General features: G+C 45.7%; 1 protein-coding gene across 1 annotated transcript in view; it reads left to right on the forward strand.

The window, feature by feature from the left end:
- Positions 1–16961, forward strand: part of LOC119433818 (polyadenylate-binding protein-interacting protein 1) — a 45430-nt gene that overhangs the window by 8652 nt on the left and 19817 nt on the right. Inside the window, exons 4-7 of the mRNA XM_037701078.2 lie at positions 2049–2164; positions 3913–4021; positions 9109–9231; positions 14366–14484. Coding sequence (XP_037557006.1) covers positions 2049–2164; positions 3913–4021; positions 9109–9231; positions 14366–14484 — 467 coding nt within the window. The remainder of the gene's footprint in view (positions 1–2048; positions 2165–3912; positions 4022–9108; positions 9232–14365; positions 14485–16961) is intronic.

A 16961-nucleotide genomic window follows, 5' to 3' on the forward strand; every position in this document is an offset into this window, starting at 1 on the left:
CAATTTCGATGACATAGTGAAAGCAGCTGAAGAATTCTATACTGATTTGTACAGTACCCAGAGCAGCCAAGCTACTTTCATTCGAAGTAGTGATGACCAGGATACAGGGGCTCCTTCTGCAACTAGTAATGAAGTTAGAAGGGCCTTGCAAGACATGACCAGGGGAAAAGCTGCTGGAGAAGATGGAATAACAGTCGATTTAATAAAATACGGAGGAGATATGCTTGCAAAGCTTGCGGCCCTTTATACGCAATGCCTCACGAATTCAAGTGTACCAGAGAACTGGAAGAACGCCAACATTATACTCATCCATAAGAAGGGAGACATTAAAGAATTGAAGAATTATAGACCCATTAGCTTGCTTTCAGTATTGTATAAAATATTCACCAAGATAATTTCCAATAGAATCAGGGCAACACTTGACTTCAGCCAACCAAGAGAATAGGCTGGCTTCAGGAAGGGATATTCTACGATGGATCATATCCATATCATCAATCAGGTAATCAGGAAAACTGCGGAGTACAATAAACCTTCTCTATATGGCTTTCATACATTATGAAAAGACATTTGATTCAGTAGAGATACCAGCAGTCATAAAGGCATTGCGTAATCAAGGAGTACAGGAGGCATACTGAATATCTTGGAAAAATGTTTACAAAGATTCCACAGCTACATTGGTTCTCAAGAAAGGAGTCGGCAAGGAGACACAATCTCTCCACTGCAAGCTTAGAAGAAATATTCAAGATTCATAGACCGGGAAGGCTTAGGAGTGAGGACGTACGGCGAATACCTAGCAATCTTCGGTTTGCAGATGATATTGTCCTATTCAGCAACAATGGGGACGAATTACAAGAAATGATTGAGGACCTTAACCAAGGGAAGTGTAGGAGTGGAGTTGAAGATTAATATGCAGAAGACAAAGATAATGTTCCATAGCCTAGATGGCAAGGGAACAAGAATTCAGATCGCCAGTCAGACTCTGAAGTCTGTAAAGGAGTACGTTTATTTAGGTCAATCACTCACAGGGGACCCTGATCACGAGAAGGAAATTTACAGAAGAATAAAATTGGGTTGGAGTGCTACTGCAGGCACTATGAAATCCTGACTGGGAGCTTACCACTGTCATTGAAAAGAAAAGTGTGCAATCATTGCATTCTACCGGTACTAACATGTGGGGCAGAAACTTGGAGGTTAAAAAAGAATCTCGAGAACAAGTTAAGAACCGCACAAAGAGCAGATGGAACGAAAAATGTTAGGCCTAACGTTAAGAGACGGGAAGAGAGTTGTGTGGATCAGAGAACAAACGGGGATAACCGATATTCTAGTTGACATTAATGGGAAAAAAATGGAGCTGGGCAGGCCATGTAATGCGTAGGATGGATAACCGGTGGACCATTAGAGTTACAGAATGGATCCCAAGAGAAGGGAAGCGCAGTTGAGGACGGCAGAAAACTAGGTGGGGTGATGAAGTTAGGAAATTTGCAGGCGCAAGTTGGAATCGGCTAGCGCAAGACAGGGGTAATTGGAGATCGCAGGGAGAGGCCTTAGTCCTGCAGTGGACATAAATATAGGCTGATGATGATGATGATTAAGAAAATTGAACAATTAACAGCTCTGCCAAGATTGCTGAAGTAGTGCTGTACTACTCGTTTGTATTACCGATTTAGCAAAAGTTGAAATTTGGTTGCAATTGGCCATTGAGTTCCTTGAATTTGCATTTATCGTATGTGCTTGGGCCAATTGGCGCATGGCTACATAAGAGGAAGACGGGTCACTGAAAGTATCGGACAAACCCCCAAAATTAATTTGTTCGGTCCCTCTCCCCTTTTGTCACGTCTCCAGAATTTTTACAAATCTTCACAGGTTGGCAGGCGTGTCTTTATAAGACTGGCTAAAAAGTAGGGGAACTCAAATTACACGAGTAAATAATGTAATGCCTTTGATGATGTGCCACTGTCCAGGTACCGAGGCTGTGCGAGCGAAAAAAGAGTCTTGTTCTATGATGTGTCTGCATCACACTTTCATGTCTGGCTCTTGGCCTTTTGCAGGGCGTTAAGGAGCCAAACTTTCGGTATAGTGGGGCCCGGCTCTGCAACCACCTGGGCAGCAACCTCAGTGTTCGGGGCCTTGAGGACAGCGAGTTCACAAACATGCTTCTCGAACGGTGAGTTGAATGGCGTTGAGTAACACAGCTGATCCTGTGGCAAGCCCACAAAATCCAAGCTCATGGTGCTTGCACTGCTGGCACCCGAAAATGATGATTTTCAATGCAGTAGCCAATGCTTAGCCTCGATAATTTGATGGTTTTGCTGGGGGGCTGTTGCAAAGTAATGCCCATGCTTCCTCACATGCTTAGCTGTAAGGGTGATAGAACTAGCAGCTACTGCAATCAAACTGAGACGCAGGAATATTAGATTCAGGAGTGCTTCACATTCACGTATGCAGCTGCCAATAGGAACAGCTTCTCAAGAGAGTTGAATTATTGTAGGCAAGCATAAGCCGCGAACATGGCTGACCGACATGAATGGTCAAGTTGAAGAGGACGGTGGCCAAAATTTTTATCTGTGATAAAATGGAGAAATCTGGAAGTTGCTTTTACTTGCTACTGCAAATACAGCATAGACCGCTCACAATGTTCACGCTGGAGTCGCGAATATCCACACTGTAGCCATGACAAAAAATTTCCAAAGCCTGCACATCTGCAAACCTTGTCGACCAAGCAGCTGCTCGTATCCTACAATCAAAACATGTGACCAGGTTGTCTGCATTCTTATGGCATATTCGAGTGGTCGTTTCAGAGCGCTCTGGCCATGCTACAAAAGTGGTGAAAAACAACTTTAAAGCTGTATTACGACAATAACTGTGTATGGAAGTGATGATCCTGCTTCGTTATCATCAGAGGAACTCGTTCATGCAAACGGTAACGTTTAGTAACTGTTTTACATGACCTTTGCAGTGCTACCAGAGCACTCTAACACGACCACCGAATATGCCATTAGAAATTCATAAACGTTTAAAGTGTAATACTCCTGGGCCGACCTTTACAGACGGTCATTGCCAGAGGCAGACAAAGTAACACACAAAAACAAATTGTAAAAGAGGAAACTATTTACATTCTGCATACAAGTTCAAAAGCTGAAGAGTCACACTGCGCATGCTGCTGAAAAGCGGCTGGAGCAGAGTATGGACCTCCAAGATTATGCGGCATGCGCTGATTGACTTGGAGGCCATGTGCAGAAGCTTCTCTGTCACCTAGGCAAGTCCTGCGTATCCGCCGCTTCCACCATGCTTCCACAGAGTGCCTTAAACAAGACGTACAGCACGCTGTTCTTTTTTCGCTTGTTCATTCACTCCACGCATTCTTGTCCGTGTTGCCCTCGTCGCTCTTACCTCTGCTGCCGGCATCAGCATTCATGGGAGACGGAATTAATTTCTCTTCCACTACAGCCCAGACCAAGCTGAGACAGGTTGCATCTTCATCAATGAATGGCTCAGCTCAAAAGGGTTTAGAAATTGTGTCATATCTGGACTATGTGGAATGGTTTACTCACTTGTATAATCCTGGACATGGTTCACAGCAGAATTAGGTGGCAAGCTTGTGTGTGCTTGTGTCAGAAACGCTTCATTTATTCACTCATGGTGGTGCAGCTGTGGCCACAACATTTTAGCACACGGAATTCTGCTGCTAAGCACAAGGTCACTGGTTCAATTCCTGGCCGTGATGACCACATTTAGACGAGGACGTAATGCAAAAGCACTTGTGTACTCTGATTTAGGTGAATGTCGAAACCCCCAGCTGGTCGAAATTAATCCGGAGCCCTCGACTACGGCACTTCTTAGAGTCACAGCGTTTCTTTGGCTCATTAAACCCTGCAGATGAATCGATCGTTTAGTGTTGATTTCACTTCCCAGGTGCCATGCAGAATGTTTGAAGCGAAATGACCTGGCGTCCGGTGACTTCGCTGACAGCTACTTGCGGGGACTGCTGCTCTTCATAGCCGAGCTCTTCTCACAGATGGTGGTTAGTAGCTCCTGCAATTGACTCTGTGCAGCCGTGAACTGAGTCCAACATTGCAGGTGTTCAAATTTTTATTGCAGTATGTTTTACGAAGACATCACTGGAAAATGAAACGGAGCTCTAGGTGGTCTCATTATTCATGAACTGACTTCTTGTTTTACTCTTTCCCTACCATGAGGAAAATATAGGGATGGGCGAATATTCGGTATTGTCGAATATTCGATCGAATAATTCTGTATTCGTTATTCACTTCGATTCGAATTTAAAGATTCGATATTGCCGAATTATTCGGCGCTCCCGAATAGGCAGCCAGAAGGCACGGACAGCCGGTACACATCTCGGAGGCTATGCTTCACGTCATGGCTGCCATACATCAACCATAACACTCGAAGGCTATACGTTTGGGCATTAAAGAGCTGGAAATGTGCGACCCAAACGCGCAGAAACAGCGCTAGTGTACAACCGAAACGAAGCGGCGGAGTCCGCATCGCCACAGTCATCAACGGAAATCGTATGTCCATGTCGTACATGAATGACAGCAACGACGGAACGCTTCATGCCTACTTGTGCCTTTATTGCGTTTACCACTGCGCATAACAACATGTTGGTCGCGGGATTTCATAGTCATCCATCATAGCGTCGATAGCTGCGGCGGTTTCTTCCTCAGCGGTTGCGACAACAGTAGTTTAATTTTGACTCAATATGCATGTCAGCCGCATGCCTAAAAAGCTGCGTAGTGACCATTCATGATCGCATAGATAGCGACCGCGATTTCATCTGCAGTTGTTGCAGCAAATCGTAGTTTTGTTCTGACTTGGTGCGTGCGTCGGCCGCGTGCCTTAAGAAGGGATGCGGGGATCAGATCGCGAGAAAAATCGATTTTCGGAAACCACACGTTTCGGTATCTGCAACGCCTAATCTACGCTGTATCAAAATAGTTTGGCTGAAAACGCACTGAAAGTGCCCAAAAGAAAATTGATTTGTCAGTGCTTAGGGCGAGAAAACAGCTTTAAATCGCGCAAAATTACCGTAATTCACGGAGCCATATCTCATATTTCCCACCTCCGAGCACCGCCATCTTGGTATCTTTCGAAAGCTCAAAGTTTCGCCGTTCTGCTTCGCACAAACGCACAAACACAAAAGAAGCGCGGGTCTGCTGGAGGTAGTCACACGGACCCTCCGATGAAAACAGGCCTCCAATTGGCTGCCGTGCTGAAAGGCGTCTCCCCATTGGTTACTGCTGCGGCAGCGGGCAAGATGGCGACTGCAGTTGTGTGCTTTGCAAACCACACCGGCGTCTTCACTTGACACGCAGAATTCGGATTTCTGAGAGCTCCCAGGTTAGTGATAGATCGTCGCTCGTTCGAGAAGAAATTTTGGACGAAGCATGCCTTTGGGATACGGAAGCTCGAGCCCCCTACGGCGAGAAAAATGCGGCGATTAGTGGAAGAAGCGGAGGAGCACCCAACTGAACGTGCTGCGCTACCTTGCACCGTGGATTACGTGCCGCGCGATCTTGCACCGTGTGACTCCAGCAGCGAAACCGACAATCGACACGCAGTCGACAGAAGTCGACGAGTGCAGTCGACAGAAGACGCGCCAACGGAGGCTCCAGTGCCTCGGCGTACGGCCATGCTAATTAGCCGAGATCATATCGACGCGGGTCGAAGGTAACCATCGCCGGCAAAGATAGTGCACTCAGTTTCTGATGCATTGTGCGACATGGACACGTTGCCTCCGAGCGAGCCCCAACCGCCGACGAGCTACAGTGTGATAACCGGAGATTCACCGGACTAATAGTAGCCCAAACGGCCCACCATTCAGATGCGGTGACGGCAGAAGCGTGAACATGCAGCGTTGGCGACAACCTTCGTGCAGTGTCCGCAACTGAATGGAAGTTCAATTTGATGGACTAGCCAGGCTATGAAATTTTCAAAGCCCACCAAACGAAGAGGCAAAGGTGCAAGATGGCTGACAGCAATGATGTCAAAAATTACTGCCCTGATGCGTTCTAATAAACCTGCACTGCTTGCAAAACCTTGCAGCTCGTTATCTCAATTGTGTTTTTTTTTTTTTTTTTTTCGGTCACCTCGCACGTGAAAGGCATAGCACAACAATGGCTGGACCTATTTTGATCCAGTTTGTTTTGCTGTGATCCATGAACAGTGCTGCACATCAAGACAGTCTTGAAATGTTCATTTTCTTTTCATTATTTAATTATTTCAGAATAACTACATGGCTCTATGCAGTGAAACACAAGTCACATGCATGTCATGTTGAGTAAAAAATTATGAGGGCACTAAAAAAAATCTAACACTCTCTTGATATAGATTAGACATTTGGGCAAACATATAAAGTATTCCCAGTTCCATACCATGTTACTGTGCCCAGCTTTCCACGAGCAAGGAACTTGTAAACTTTTGTAAATTCTTATAAAACAAAAACTAATGAAGATATCTTAATGAAATTTTAGATATGCCTCTCTATTGCAATGTACAGTGTGTGTGCCAAATTTCAGCCCCTTCTGCCAAGAAGCAAAAAAAAAGTTATATTTCATCCCCTCCTCCTTTAAGCACCGCAACGTCGCCATTCATAATCGCGTCGATAGCAGCCGCGGTTTCGACAAACAGGCGTTTTAGTTTGACTCTGTGCAAAGCTGTCGAGGATGAAGAGCACCGGGTACATCGCGATGGACGAGCGATTTATTGGTGGTTAACTCACTGGTGAAAAAAATCGTCGGGATGTGCGCGCAGTAGTGCAAAGCGTGTTGCAAATGATGGCGCGCGCCGCGGCCGTGCAGCGAAGGAAGTTGCGAGGCCTCGATCGCCGCTGCGAGAGGCAATCAGTCACAAGATGACGAGAATTGCAGCTTCTGCACTCTTTTGTGCAATATAGCAGAAGGATTTGCTCATCCATTACACTAATAAAATCATGCTGACATAGTAAGCATTTGCTCATTGTTTTCTGGATACCCTGATAATTCGGCTAATTCGGACATTTTTTTTGGTCCCGTGAAATTCGAATTAACTAGGTTTTATTGTAATATGTTATATTTACTGTTCGAACTATTCGATTCGAAATTATTCGACCAAATCACTATTCGCTTCGAAACTCAAATTCACTATTCGCCCATCCCTAGGAAAATAGGTGTTTTTTGTAGGTTACGCCAGATTTCTTTTCTGAAGGAAATACTGCACTCAATATTCTATGTAATACATAAACAAAAAGGAGAATGAGTGCACTTTTCATGCATAAAGGTTTTATTGACAAGATATATGTCATAAAAAAGATATAAATTGCCAAAATCAAGAATATGGGATAAAATTAAACAAAGTTTGTAAAGACACACTTGGTATCTACTAAAAAAATGGAACGAAAATTATGAGATATACAAAATTGATTGTCATCTAAAAGGCACAGTCTCCGAAAAAATAAAAAATTTCTTTTGAACAGGTACATATTCCGCTACAAAAATTGAACTGCAAGCACTATAGTTGGGCGGGCCGGGCTGCGGCCACCGATGTTCCAGGCTGGTTTGCGTCGTCGCTTTCAGACTCGAAGTCCGACGAAAAGTCCGCGTCCTCCGACTCGCTGCTGCTCGTTGCATCGATAATATGTGCCACAGAGGTAGCGGAATCGCGAGATCTGCTATATCCCGAAGCGCGCATGCCGCTCCCAAAGCCGGACATTTCTGTGTTCTGCTTTGACAGTCGCGAAACTTCGGGGCGTGTTTAAAAATCACTGCCAAGCGGGAAAATGCGAACTGCTTAGAAGACAAAAATATCGTTCTCCTCCTTCATGTCCGATAGTGCAGTGTGTCCGTGAGCGGCGCGGAACGTCTCGAAAGCGGAGTTTCAAACCATCGATAGCGGGCCAACGATGCCCAATGGGCGCGGTATGGAAAGAGTTAAGGTTCAGCTCAACCTGCTGTTTAAAACCAAATTGAGAAGGACAGGAGAAAAAATTAAAAATGAGCTAAATACTGCAACAGCTTACCGCAGGGCTTGACCAATGTAGAACCGTGGTGGTCAGACAAAGTGCAAGAACCAAAGACGAGCAGCATCGTCACCTTGAAGTTTCTGCACCAACTTGCCATGACATTATGAAGTTTAACCGCGGCTGCTCGAACCTGGTTAATTTTTTAATTTTAAGTGTGCCACCCAGTGAATCACAAGAGGGCAAGCGAACACTTGAAAAACAAGATGTTTGCACGATCTTGTCCCAGATGAGTCAAACGTACCTTTGTGAATTTAATTTGTAAATTTGAGTGAGGCCTGTTAGCAATGTGCTGCAAAAATACGATTTTTAATCCATAGGCTGTGAATAAGCTGTAGCAGTGGCTCAGGCATGCAGCAAGTATGAAGATTGTCGCAGTGTAGCTTGTGCAAACCAGGCACATAGGTACACAGTTGTAGATTTTGGGTTTATATAAATTACCAAATTGTACACTGTTTCTATGTAGTGTTTCCTGCCCCTAAAATTTGTGGGCCCAGACTGTCGGTCGCTTTTAGTATGACAACCTGCCCATGGGTAACTGACAGCCCTGTTACGACATAATCACACCCGCATTGTTTTACTTATTTTTACCGGTGACCCTTTTTTTTTTAATCAGATTGTCACTGTTACCAAGTTATGTCTCGGCTAATCAGTTTGCGCACATGCCATGCATAGTGTTATTGTTCATTCTCAAGTGTATTTGAGCATCTGCGATTACTACCCTGGAATGTATGGTGAGAGCAGATGGACTTGACCCGTGAGGTTATATTTGGTAACTGCTCATTGCTATCGTGATTTAAGGGGTGTCTGACTTTGTGATCACAAGTTTGCTCAATAGTTATACCACAGTCGCACATGCACTTGCACTTTTGAGGCCCACTGAAGTCAAAGATCATTGAAATCAGTGAGCTTCATGGCCTTCTTTTCGCTAGCTCGCACAAAGGTGCCAATTGGACATGCCAATTTCAGTGGCTTTTCGTCTTGGTGGTCATTTGCAAGTGAGCGCGTGGCTGCGGTATCAGATTTCGACCTACAGTTTTGCCAGTGTTTGGTTCTTTGCCGTCACAACGACGCGTGACAATATCTTTTCCCAGTTCTTGCGGGACGACTACTCCTACAAGGCGAAGCACATAGCCGGCTGCATCCCGAACATGATGCACACCCTCCTGCAGTCACTGTCCAAGGACAACATCAAGTGCACCATCCAAGTGCTGAAGGTGAGGCGAGGGCAATAGAGAAACAGTGGCTTTCCCTAGTGGTCACTTACCATATTTTTCCGCATATAACCCACATCAAAATTTGAAAGCTTTAACAGTAAAGCCAGGGTCCAAATTATGTGCAATTCAGCCTTGAGGTGTGGCTTCATGGCACCACTATCTAAAGTTTTATTATCTCTTTGGCAGTCCCACCCCCACGTGTTGAAACATCCTTCATGGTTGCCTATTCTCCTTTTTTCGGACCCCCATTTTGCGTTTTCACTAGAACTCTAATCATGAGTACTGCGCTCGACGGCAGTCACGAACAAGAGCTAAGAAAATGATGGGACAATCATCAGCGTTGTCGAAGGGGTGGGGAACCGAACTGCTGGGTGAAAACACAACACAAAAGTGCCGTACTGCCACAAGACTGTTTTCATAAAGATATGAGTGTTGTTGTGTGCAGTTATTTCTGTAAGTTATACGCGCATTTTTTTTTTCCCCTTTCTGTGTGTTGTAATTTGTGGTGTGGATTATATGAGGATGCGGGTTATATGCGGAAGAATGTGGTACATGTTCATGCTGTTGTGTATGCTTGAACTTTGTTATAACCCCTTCAGGCTCAGGATGCGAGTTGTTTTTGCCAGCTCTGTTCATTGGTAGCAAAGAAAAGGCAACGGACATTGAGCTTCCAACGAATTGAACCTTCTGTATAGTCGGTGTGTGTTCATAGCGCTTCAATGTGCTGGGTATTGCTATGCACGACCACTTTGCCGAAGGTACTGCCATGTTTTACAGGGAGTTCGACATGCCGCATACTGGCAACATTGTTGCCATTCATAGACTAATTTTTCTTTTCTTGTATAGTATGTAGTCAGTAAATCAATTGCATAAATACTTTGAGCCTGTGGTTCAATTCTTCTTACGCAAAAATGCAACATGACTGACTGCACAATCAATATACAGTTAAACCTGGATATAACGAAATTTACAAATTCCCGAAAAACTTTGTTATAAAGAGGATTTCGTTATATGCAGGTTCGGGACGAAAATTCGAAAAATAAACGTTTACCGTATTTACTCGATTCTAACGCGCCCTCAATTGTAACGCGCACCCGTTTTCCGTTTTCGTCGAAGCACTCATCCTCGGAATGTCACACCAGGTACCGGATGCGTGGACGCGTGTCGTTTCGCACAAGCGCGAGGCATCGGAAACGAAGAGCGAGCGTCACGATGGCGTCGTAGCGTCGTATAGTGTTACAGTAGAACCTCGCTGTTACGTTCCCGGGGGCTGCGTTTTTCCGTCTGTTACGTCGTTTTCGACCGGTCCCGGACAGCTCCCATAGAACTCAATGCGTCATGCAGCGAGCGGCAAGTTGCCGCGCGTCAAGGCGAGGCCACCGTGGAACGTGCGTCTCGCCGCGCGGCAGCGCGATAAGGTCTCCCGCGCTCTCCAAACCGGCGAGCAACACCGCGAGCGCTCGTTGTTTCATGCGAGAGACGACGATCGTCGATTGAAAACCCGGCGCCGACCGGCGGCGTTCCGGTTGTGATGGCTCCGTGACGTCACCCTCGTCGCTCTTGATTGGTTCTTCATCTCGCGGCACGCGGCATTTGCCGCAGAAACCATTTCGCGCGGCACACCGCAAGACCCCCGATTCCTGTCGCTTCTGCCGCGCGTTTTTGCTGTGTGTTTTTGCCGCTAGCGTGGCCGTATCCTAAGACCAAGGGCGGTAACGCAGTCGCCGCGCGCCGTATGCTGTATGTGCGAGTGAAAACGTGGGAGGGGAGCCGACGACCGCGTCTAAATCTCGCGCGCGCAAGAAAAGCAGGGAGGAAGCGCGCCTTCTTCCGTTGCGCTCGAGGCAGCGGCGAGGGGGAGGGATAGCGGGGCGGCGCGCGGTCGCGCAGGCCGTATCTTAAAAGCGATCTGCGTTGGGGCAGAGTCTAGCAGTGTAGGTGCGTCGGCGGCTCGTAGCTTTCTGCGTGCTGTGTGTTCTCGGCGCTCAGTTTGAGTTGAAGCGATAGACAACAGCACGAAGGTCACTTCGCTCGCTTCTCCAGCGGCGCTTCCACACGCCGCCAGCGTTTGACAGGGCGTGTCCGCGCTCATCGAGTCTGATGTGCCACAGCGTGTACCGGCGCGTCGGCAACATCAGCTGGAAAAGGAGAGAGTGCTGGCTTGGCGGGCTAGGCCAGCTGCAGCAAGCGGCAGGATCAGATTTGAATGGCGGCGATCTTGCGGCAGCAAGATCGCCGGGTCGAGGGATGCAGGGCCGCCTCGCACACGCACGCACGTACACGTGCGGTCGCTTCGCATTCCATCGCGGCGGAGAAGGTGCTTGCGGTTGCTGCTCACGCAAAAATGACAAAATTTGGGGCGAAATCTCTAGGTGGTCGGAGGGGGAAATTCGTTATATCGAGGGGGGTCTCCCGCTGCCACTTCGTTACGTAGAGGTCTCAAATGCATGTGCTTCTATGGAGTAACGGCGGGGAATCGAAAAACTTCGTTATATCCAGGAATTCGTTATATGGAGGTTCGTTATAAGCAGGTTTAACTGTATATTTAATTATACTCTAAATACGATGACTAAGAAATGCACACTGCAACATCCTACATTCTTGCCTTTCTTGCAATGGAGTGTTGTACACAATGGAATAAAGTTGTGTAAATTTGACACATTCATTGACGGCCCATCATAATCTGCGCTTAAAAAGGTTAATGAACAACACGAATTGCAGCATACACGTAGCTGAAATTTATGCGTGTTTATGCTTTATGCAGAGTGTTTATGCTTCTAAATAGTGGCGCTCTTAGCGTAGTTGTGAGAATTAAGTCACTCACGCCTGCTGTGCCACTGTCGATTGCTGATATGCTATGGGAAGGTTGCCTCACGCATCCAGAGCAGTCGTGTTTCCAGCGTTGGGGAGTTAAGTGTATCCGTAACACGCTTATGTGGGTTGGCTTAAAAAGTCTTAAATGCACTGAAATTTCGCATATAACTTCAGTAGGGGTGTGCGAATAGTGGTTTTTGAGACCGTACCGAATACGAATCGAATATTGCCAGAATTGAATCAAATATTGAATAATTTTCTAATACTTTTCAAATAATGAACAGCCATTATCACAATTAATATAAAACGACGTTCACATCCCAGTAAAGTAAGTTCCTGTCATTGCATGGTGCATTCTGAATAAGCGCTGTTTATTAAAGGCACATATGGAGCATAGGAGCCAGACAAGTAGTTTCTTTGCATGCACAGGGCTCTTAATAGAGTGCGAATGATCACTATACAGCCTGTAAAGTATTGCTACCTAAGTAACGTAGCCTGCTCTGCCAGGAAAGTTCTCATGTGTTGTCTACACTATGCCCGCGGGCCTGAAAGTTTACCGTATCTTTTTCTCCAATTTTATGTTTATTTGTGCACAAGTGACATTTAGAAATATTCGAATAGCATTTGAAAAATATTCACATTTATGAATAGTGACTATTTGATTCGAAAACCGAATTGAATTCGTTATTCAAAAGTTTCAATTATTCGCACACCCCTAAACTTCAGTACAGTAAAAGCTCGTTAATTTAAATTTCGCGGGGATGCTACGAAAATACGAATTATAGAACATTCAAACGTATATAGCCCGACATAGCGTACGTATATCCGACATAGGTATGTATATAGTCCGATGTAGCGTGAGTGTACGTGCACACGGTCTGATGTCGAGATGGCTCTTGCTCCATTTACGTGTTCTTCGCGCCGACTGCGCCGGCCCACAATGCATTGCACGAAGAAAAAAGTTGCCCGCGCGGGTTGTGGATCGTTCTGCGCATGCTCCGAAGAGAGCAGCCGACGGCGTGTCCGTTGAAATATAGAGGGGAAGGCATTTCGGCTGGCGCAGTGCAAGCGACGTAGTGTGATTGGTCGCAAGCGACGCTCGCCTGTGCGCTGACAACGTCAGACTATAAACGCGCCTTATCGATGCACGCGCCATTGGCTGCTCCCTTCGGAGGAGCATGCGCAGAACTATCCCCAACCCGTGCACCGCTTTGAGCTGCGGCCGTTCGCGAAGAGGCATGGGCGCGTTTTAGATTGCACTCCTGCCACTTCTTTCCTCAGAAATGAGTGCGGCCCGCGTGGCAACACCAGCGTGGTCAACATGCTTCTGCGCACTAGCACCCTCCTTATCCACGATGGCGTGGAGTTGCGATCGGTGCGTATTTCAGTGGGAATTAGCGGGATGCATTGCATATTGCTTTCAATATATTATTGGATGGACCGCGGCGGCTACTTCGAGTTATATGAAATTTCGAGTTAACAAGTTGTGAATTAATGAGCTTTTACTGTACTTATATCCGTTTTCACTACAGTGCGGTTCAAGTGTAGGTATCCAGTGTTGCTTCTACAGTTGTGACCGATACTTCGGACTCAACGGATACCGCCTGAAAGCCCGAACAATCTAGAGTTTGGAATATCGGATTTGCCTGAAAAAAAAAAAAAAAGTGATAATATTCAACAAATTTGGTTTTGTCCCCTGTACCGCACAATTGAACAAGCACTATATTTAAAGGGGGTTCTCCTTAGTTCGAACTTCGTTTTATTCGAATAATTTTTCGGTCTCGTTGGAATTCGAATTAACGAGATTCTACTGTACATAAATTATGTCTATGGGGCCCACCAGTGGTGGTACCACGAACAAGTCCAAATAATTGAGCATGTCTGAATTATTGGTCAGTGACTGTAGTTCTCTTGCAGGGTCAAAATTAAAAGAAGACTCATGTACTTATGTTTGGTGAGAATTTATCTAGGTCACCCTTCTAGAAATCTTGGAAGTTTTTGTTTTATGCCAAAAAAAATTCTTTGCTTTTGAGAACACTCAATATCTTGGCAGCAAAATTATATTTCGTATTTCTCACCAAATTTTGGTACTTCTTAGGTTCCACTATGGCATTTTAAATTGAGGTTGGGAGGCCCCAGTGCCGCACATGTAGTGGAAATGATTTTTTTACCTTTTTTTTATGCTCTCTGTACTTATCTCAATAGTTTCTTTTCCAGTAGCCTTTGTGGTTCTTCCTAAAATAAATTTAGTGCTGTTGTCTCTAGTGTCCTTTGTTGATTCTAATGCTGACATCTGGAAACATCTTGTCTTTGCACGCAGCTTACGGGAAGCAGCTTGGAAGACTTCGACAATTCGGAATCAACCGGTGCCGACGGTTGCATATTGGACAGTGTGTTCGACAAGCTCAGGGAGATCGTGAAGAAGCCGGATATCGATCCGTAAGTATGCTGGTGTGGAAATGTTCCAGAACTCTAGAGAAATTCTGAGGGGGCTTTATACCCGTGTCACATGGGCATCCACCGACTCCTTTAGGATAAGGAAGCTCAAGTCTTCCTTAGGGAGTTAGGCTTTAAGGAAGTTGTGGTCATGTGACACGGCCAATAACGAGTTTTTAAAGGCGAGGGGGGCAATTCGCAGTTTCGCAATTGCCAGGGGGGCAATTCGTAGTTTTGGTTATTTTGTAAGTACAAGCTTGTAACTTCTAATTACACTCGTAGCTATTATAATTAATGCTCCTTCCACATTCAATAAACTCGATGCAAAAAACGTACACCTCGTTGAAAATCAAAGTGCGCTCGCTAAACATAGCAGTGCCGACAGTGACACTAGCCACCCTGTGCTTATCTGCGTTTTCCTTTGATGTATGGCGTAGCAGGCTCTGCGTTCCGCTACACGAACTTATCCAATCTATATTAAAGACGCAACATTTCGTGCACGGTGACCTCGTGAGCTTTCCTTTTATTTTGCATGCTGTGTACTATCCCGGTGTCAGTCATAAGTGCACCACACTGCACCACTGCACGACCACTGCACGACAGACGAGAAAAACATGGTGCCAAGCGGCCTAGGTTGAGAGCATTGTGCAGCAGCAAGCAAAACTGTTGCCGAATTGTGCTCGAGCATTTATTTATTTCAATAGAAACATTCTAAACACACGCAACATTAGTTTTAATGCAAGCAATAAATAAATTCTCGTTTATACAGTCAACGTCCGATTTTTCGGACTCCCTAGGCGTCGCGAAAATGTCAAAAAAATCGGGCATTCCGAAAAAATGAATGCATGTATTTTGCTGCCCCCAAGGGCTGAAATCGCCACAGACATGTCCGAAATGGCTCTAAAGGCCTGCCAGTACACTTATTAGGCATTTCAGTGCTCGTACTGTGATAGGAAACGGCAGATACATGCGGGTATAATTAGGGAATACATACCGTGTCCCGTGACAGTTGCCCCTTCTCACTCTTGGTATGCTTCAGCGCAATTCTTTGCGTATGCTTCGCTGCATAACACTGCTGTATTTATTGAGGTGTAGTGGACTTTCGAAAACCGGCATTTTCAACGCACTGTGCTTTTCCAGCTTTGAATCCATTAGTCGAGTATTGCAAAGGTCGCTGTTAGCAATGGTCGGTACCATTGCTAACAGCAGCGAATTGTTTCAATGAAAAACACAACACTAGACAGCAAGAAGCTTGGTAGTGAACGCCGAAGTTGGCCTAGCATTGCCGTGGTGGTGGCTGCGGCTGCCAGCAAATCTGTGTGCGAGAGCGGCATTTTGAGGCGGTAAGATAATGAAAATGGCAGTGCTGGTGGCTTTGATTGATGCCATTTCGGACCTGCGGTCATGGCACATTGTCCGGAGGATCGGACGGCAGAGGTTTTTTGCGTCCGAAATTTCGGACATTCTTATACATTGACTCTATGGGGTACACCACGTGGTGGTGCCATGAAGGTGTCCGAATTATCGGGCATGTCCGAAAAATCGGGCGTCTGGAAAATCGGTCGTTGACTGTACAAACGCTATTAAGCTCCCTTAGTGGAAGTGCGACCATGTGACACCGAGTGCATCTCTCTCGAGATAAAGACGGTGCCCATGTGACAGGGGTATCTGTTATTGTAGTCTGTTATCTGTCGGTCCTTGTTAATCCTTGAGTTTACCTTGAATGTCAACATTTGTTCAAGCGTTGACAGGCGTGCTTTCATATTCGCTATATCTAGCCAATTTGGCAACTATGACAAGTAAATGTAGTTCCACATTTGGCATATCTTAATAGACCCTGTACTACAAGCAGCTGGCAGTCATGTATAGAGTACAGTGGCGGAATAACGTCACCAGTGTCTATTTTAATCAAGTCATTCTGATCCAGTCAACCTGTACCTTACAAGACGCGACGATGGGGTGTGATGCGTGTTGTTTGAACGTTACGAAAGAGGCTTGAAGGAGCACCTATAACTCTTAACATCCTGACAGCTTAAAGGGACAGACAACCACTCGGAACATGAATCGAGATAACTCCACTGATGGAAAGATTGCCTATTGTACTAGTTAAAACGAGCCATGTTTTTCTCATTAAATGTGACTTTATTTATCTAATTCTTCACTAAAAGTCGCGAAAAATGACCTTCGGTGCCCCACGCGGCAAGAACATGAGGATGCATAAGAGGTCTACCACATGACCTTCTATTAGTGATGTAGAGTGCTCTCCCATCTGCCCTGAGATGTAGCCAGTGCTCGCTCATCAGCTCCATCATGTAGCTCATGCTACGAGAACAATGTGCTGTGCCCCATACTCCAGTGAGTACGTGTATCCCCATGTCCTGTAAATAAGTTTGCCTTTCCGATGTAAATAAACCCCCTGTTCCGTTTACCCTACCTCTCGACCTCATACTCTTCATGAAAGAAGCAACCCTCCCCGTCAA

This window comes from Dermacentor silvarum, chromosome 11, assembly GCF_013339745.2.
Source record: "Dermacentor silvarum isolate Dsil-2018 chromosome 11, BIME_Dsil_1.4, whole genome shotgun sequence".
Taxonomy (NCBI): domain Eukaryota; kingdom Metazoa; phylum Arthropoda; class Arachnida; order Ixodida; family Ixodidae; genus Dermacentor; species Dermacentor silvarum.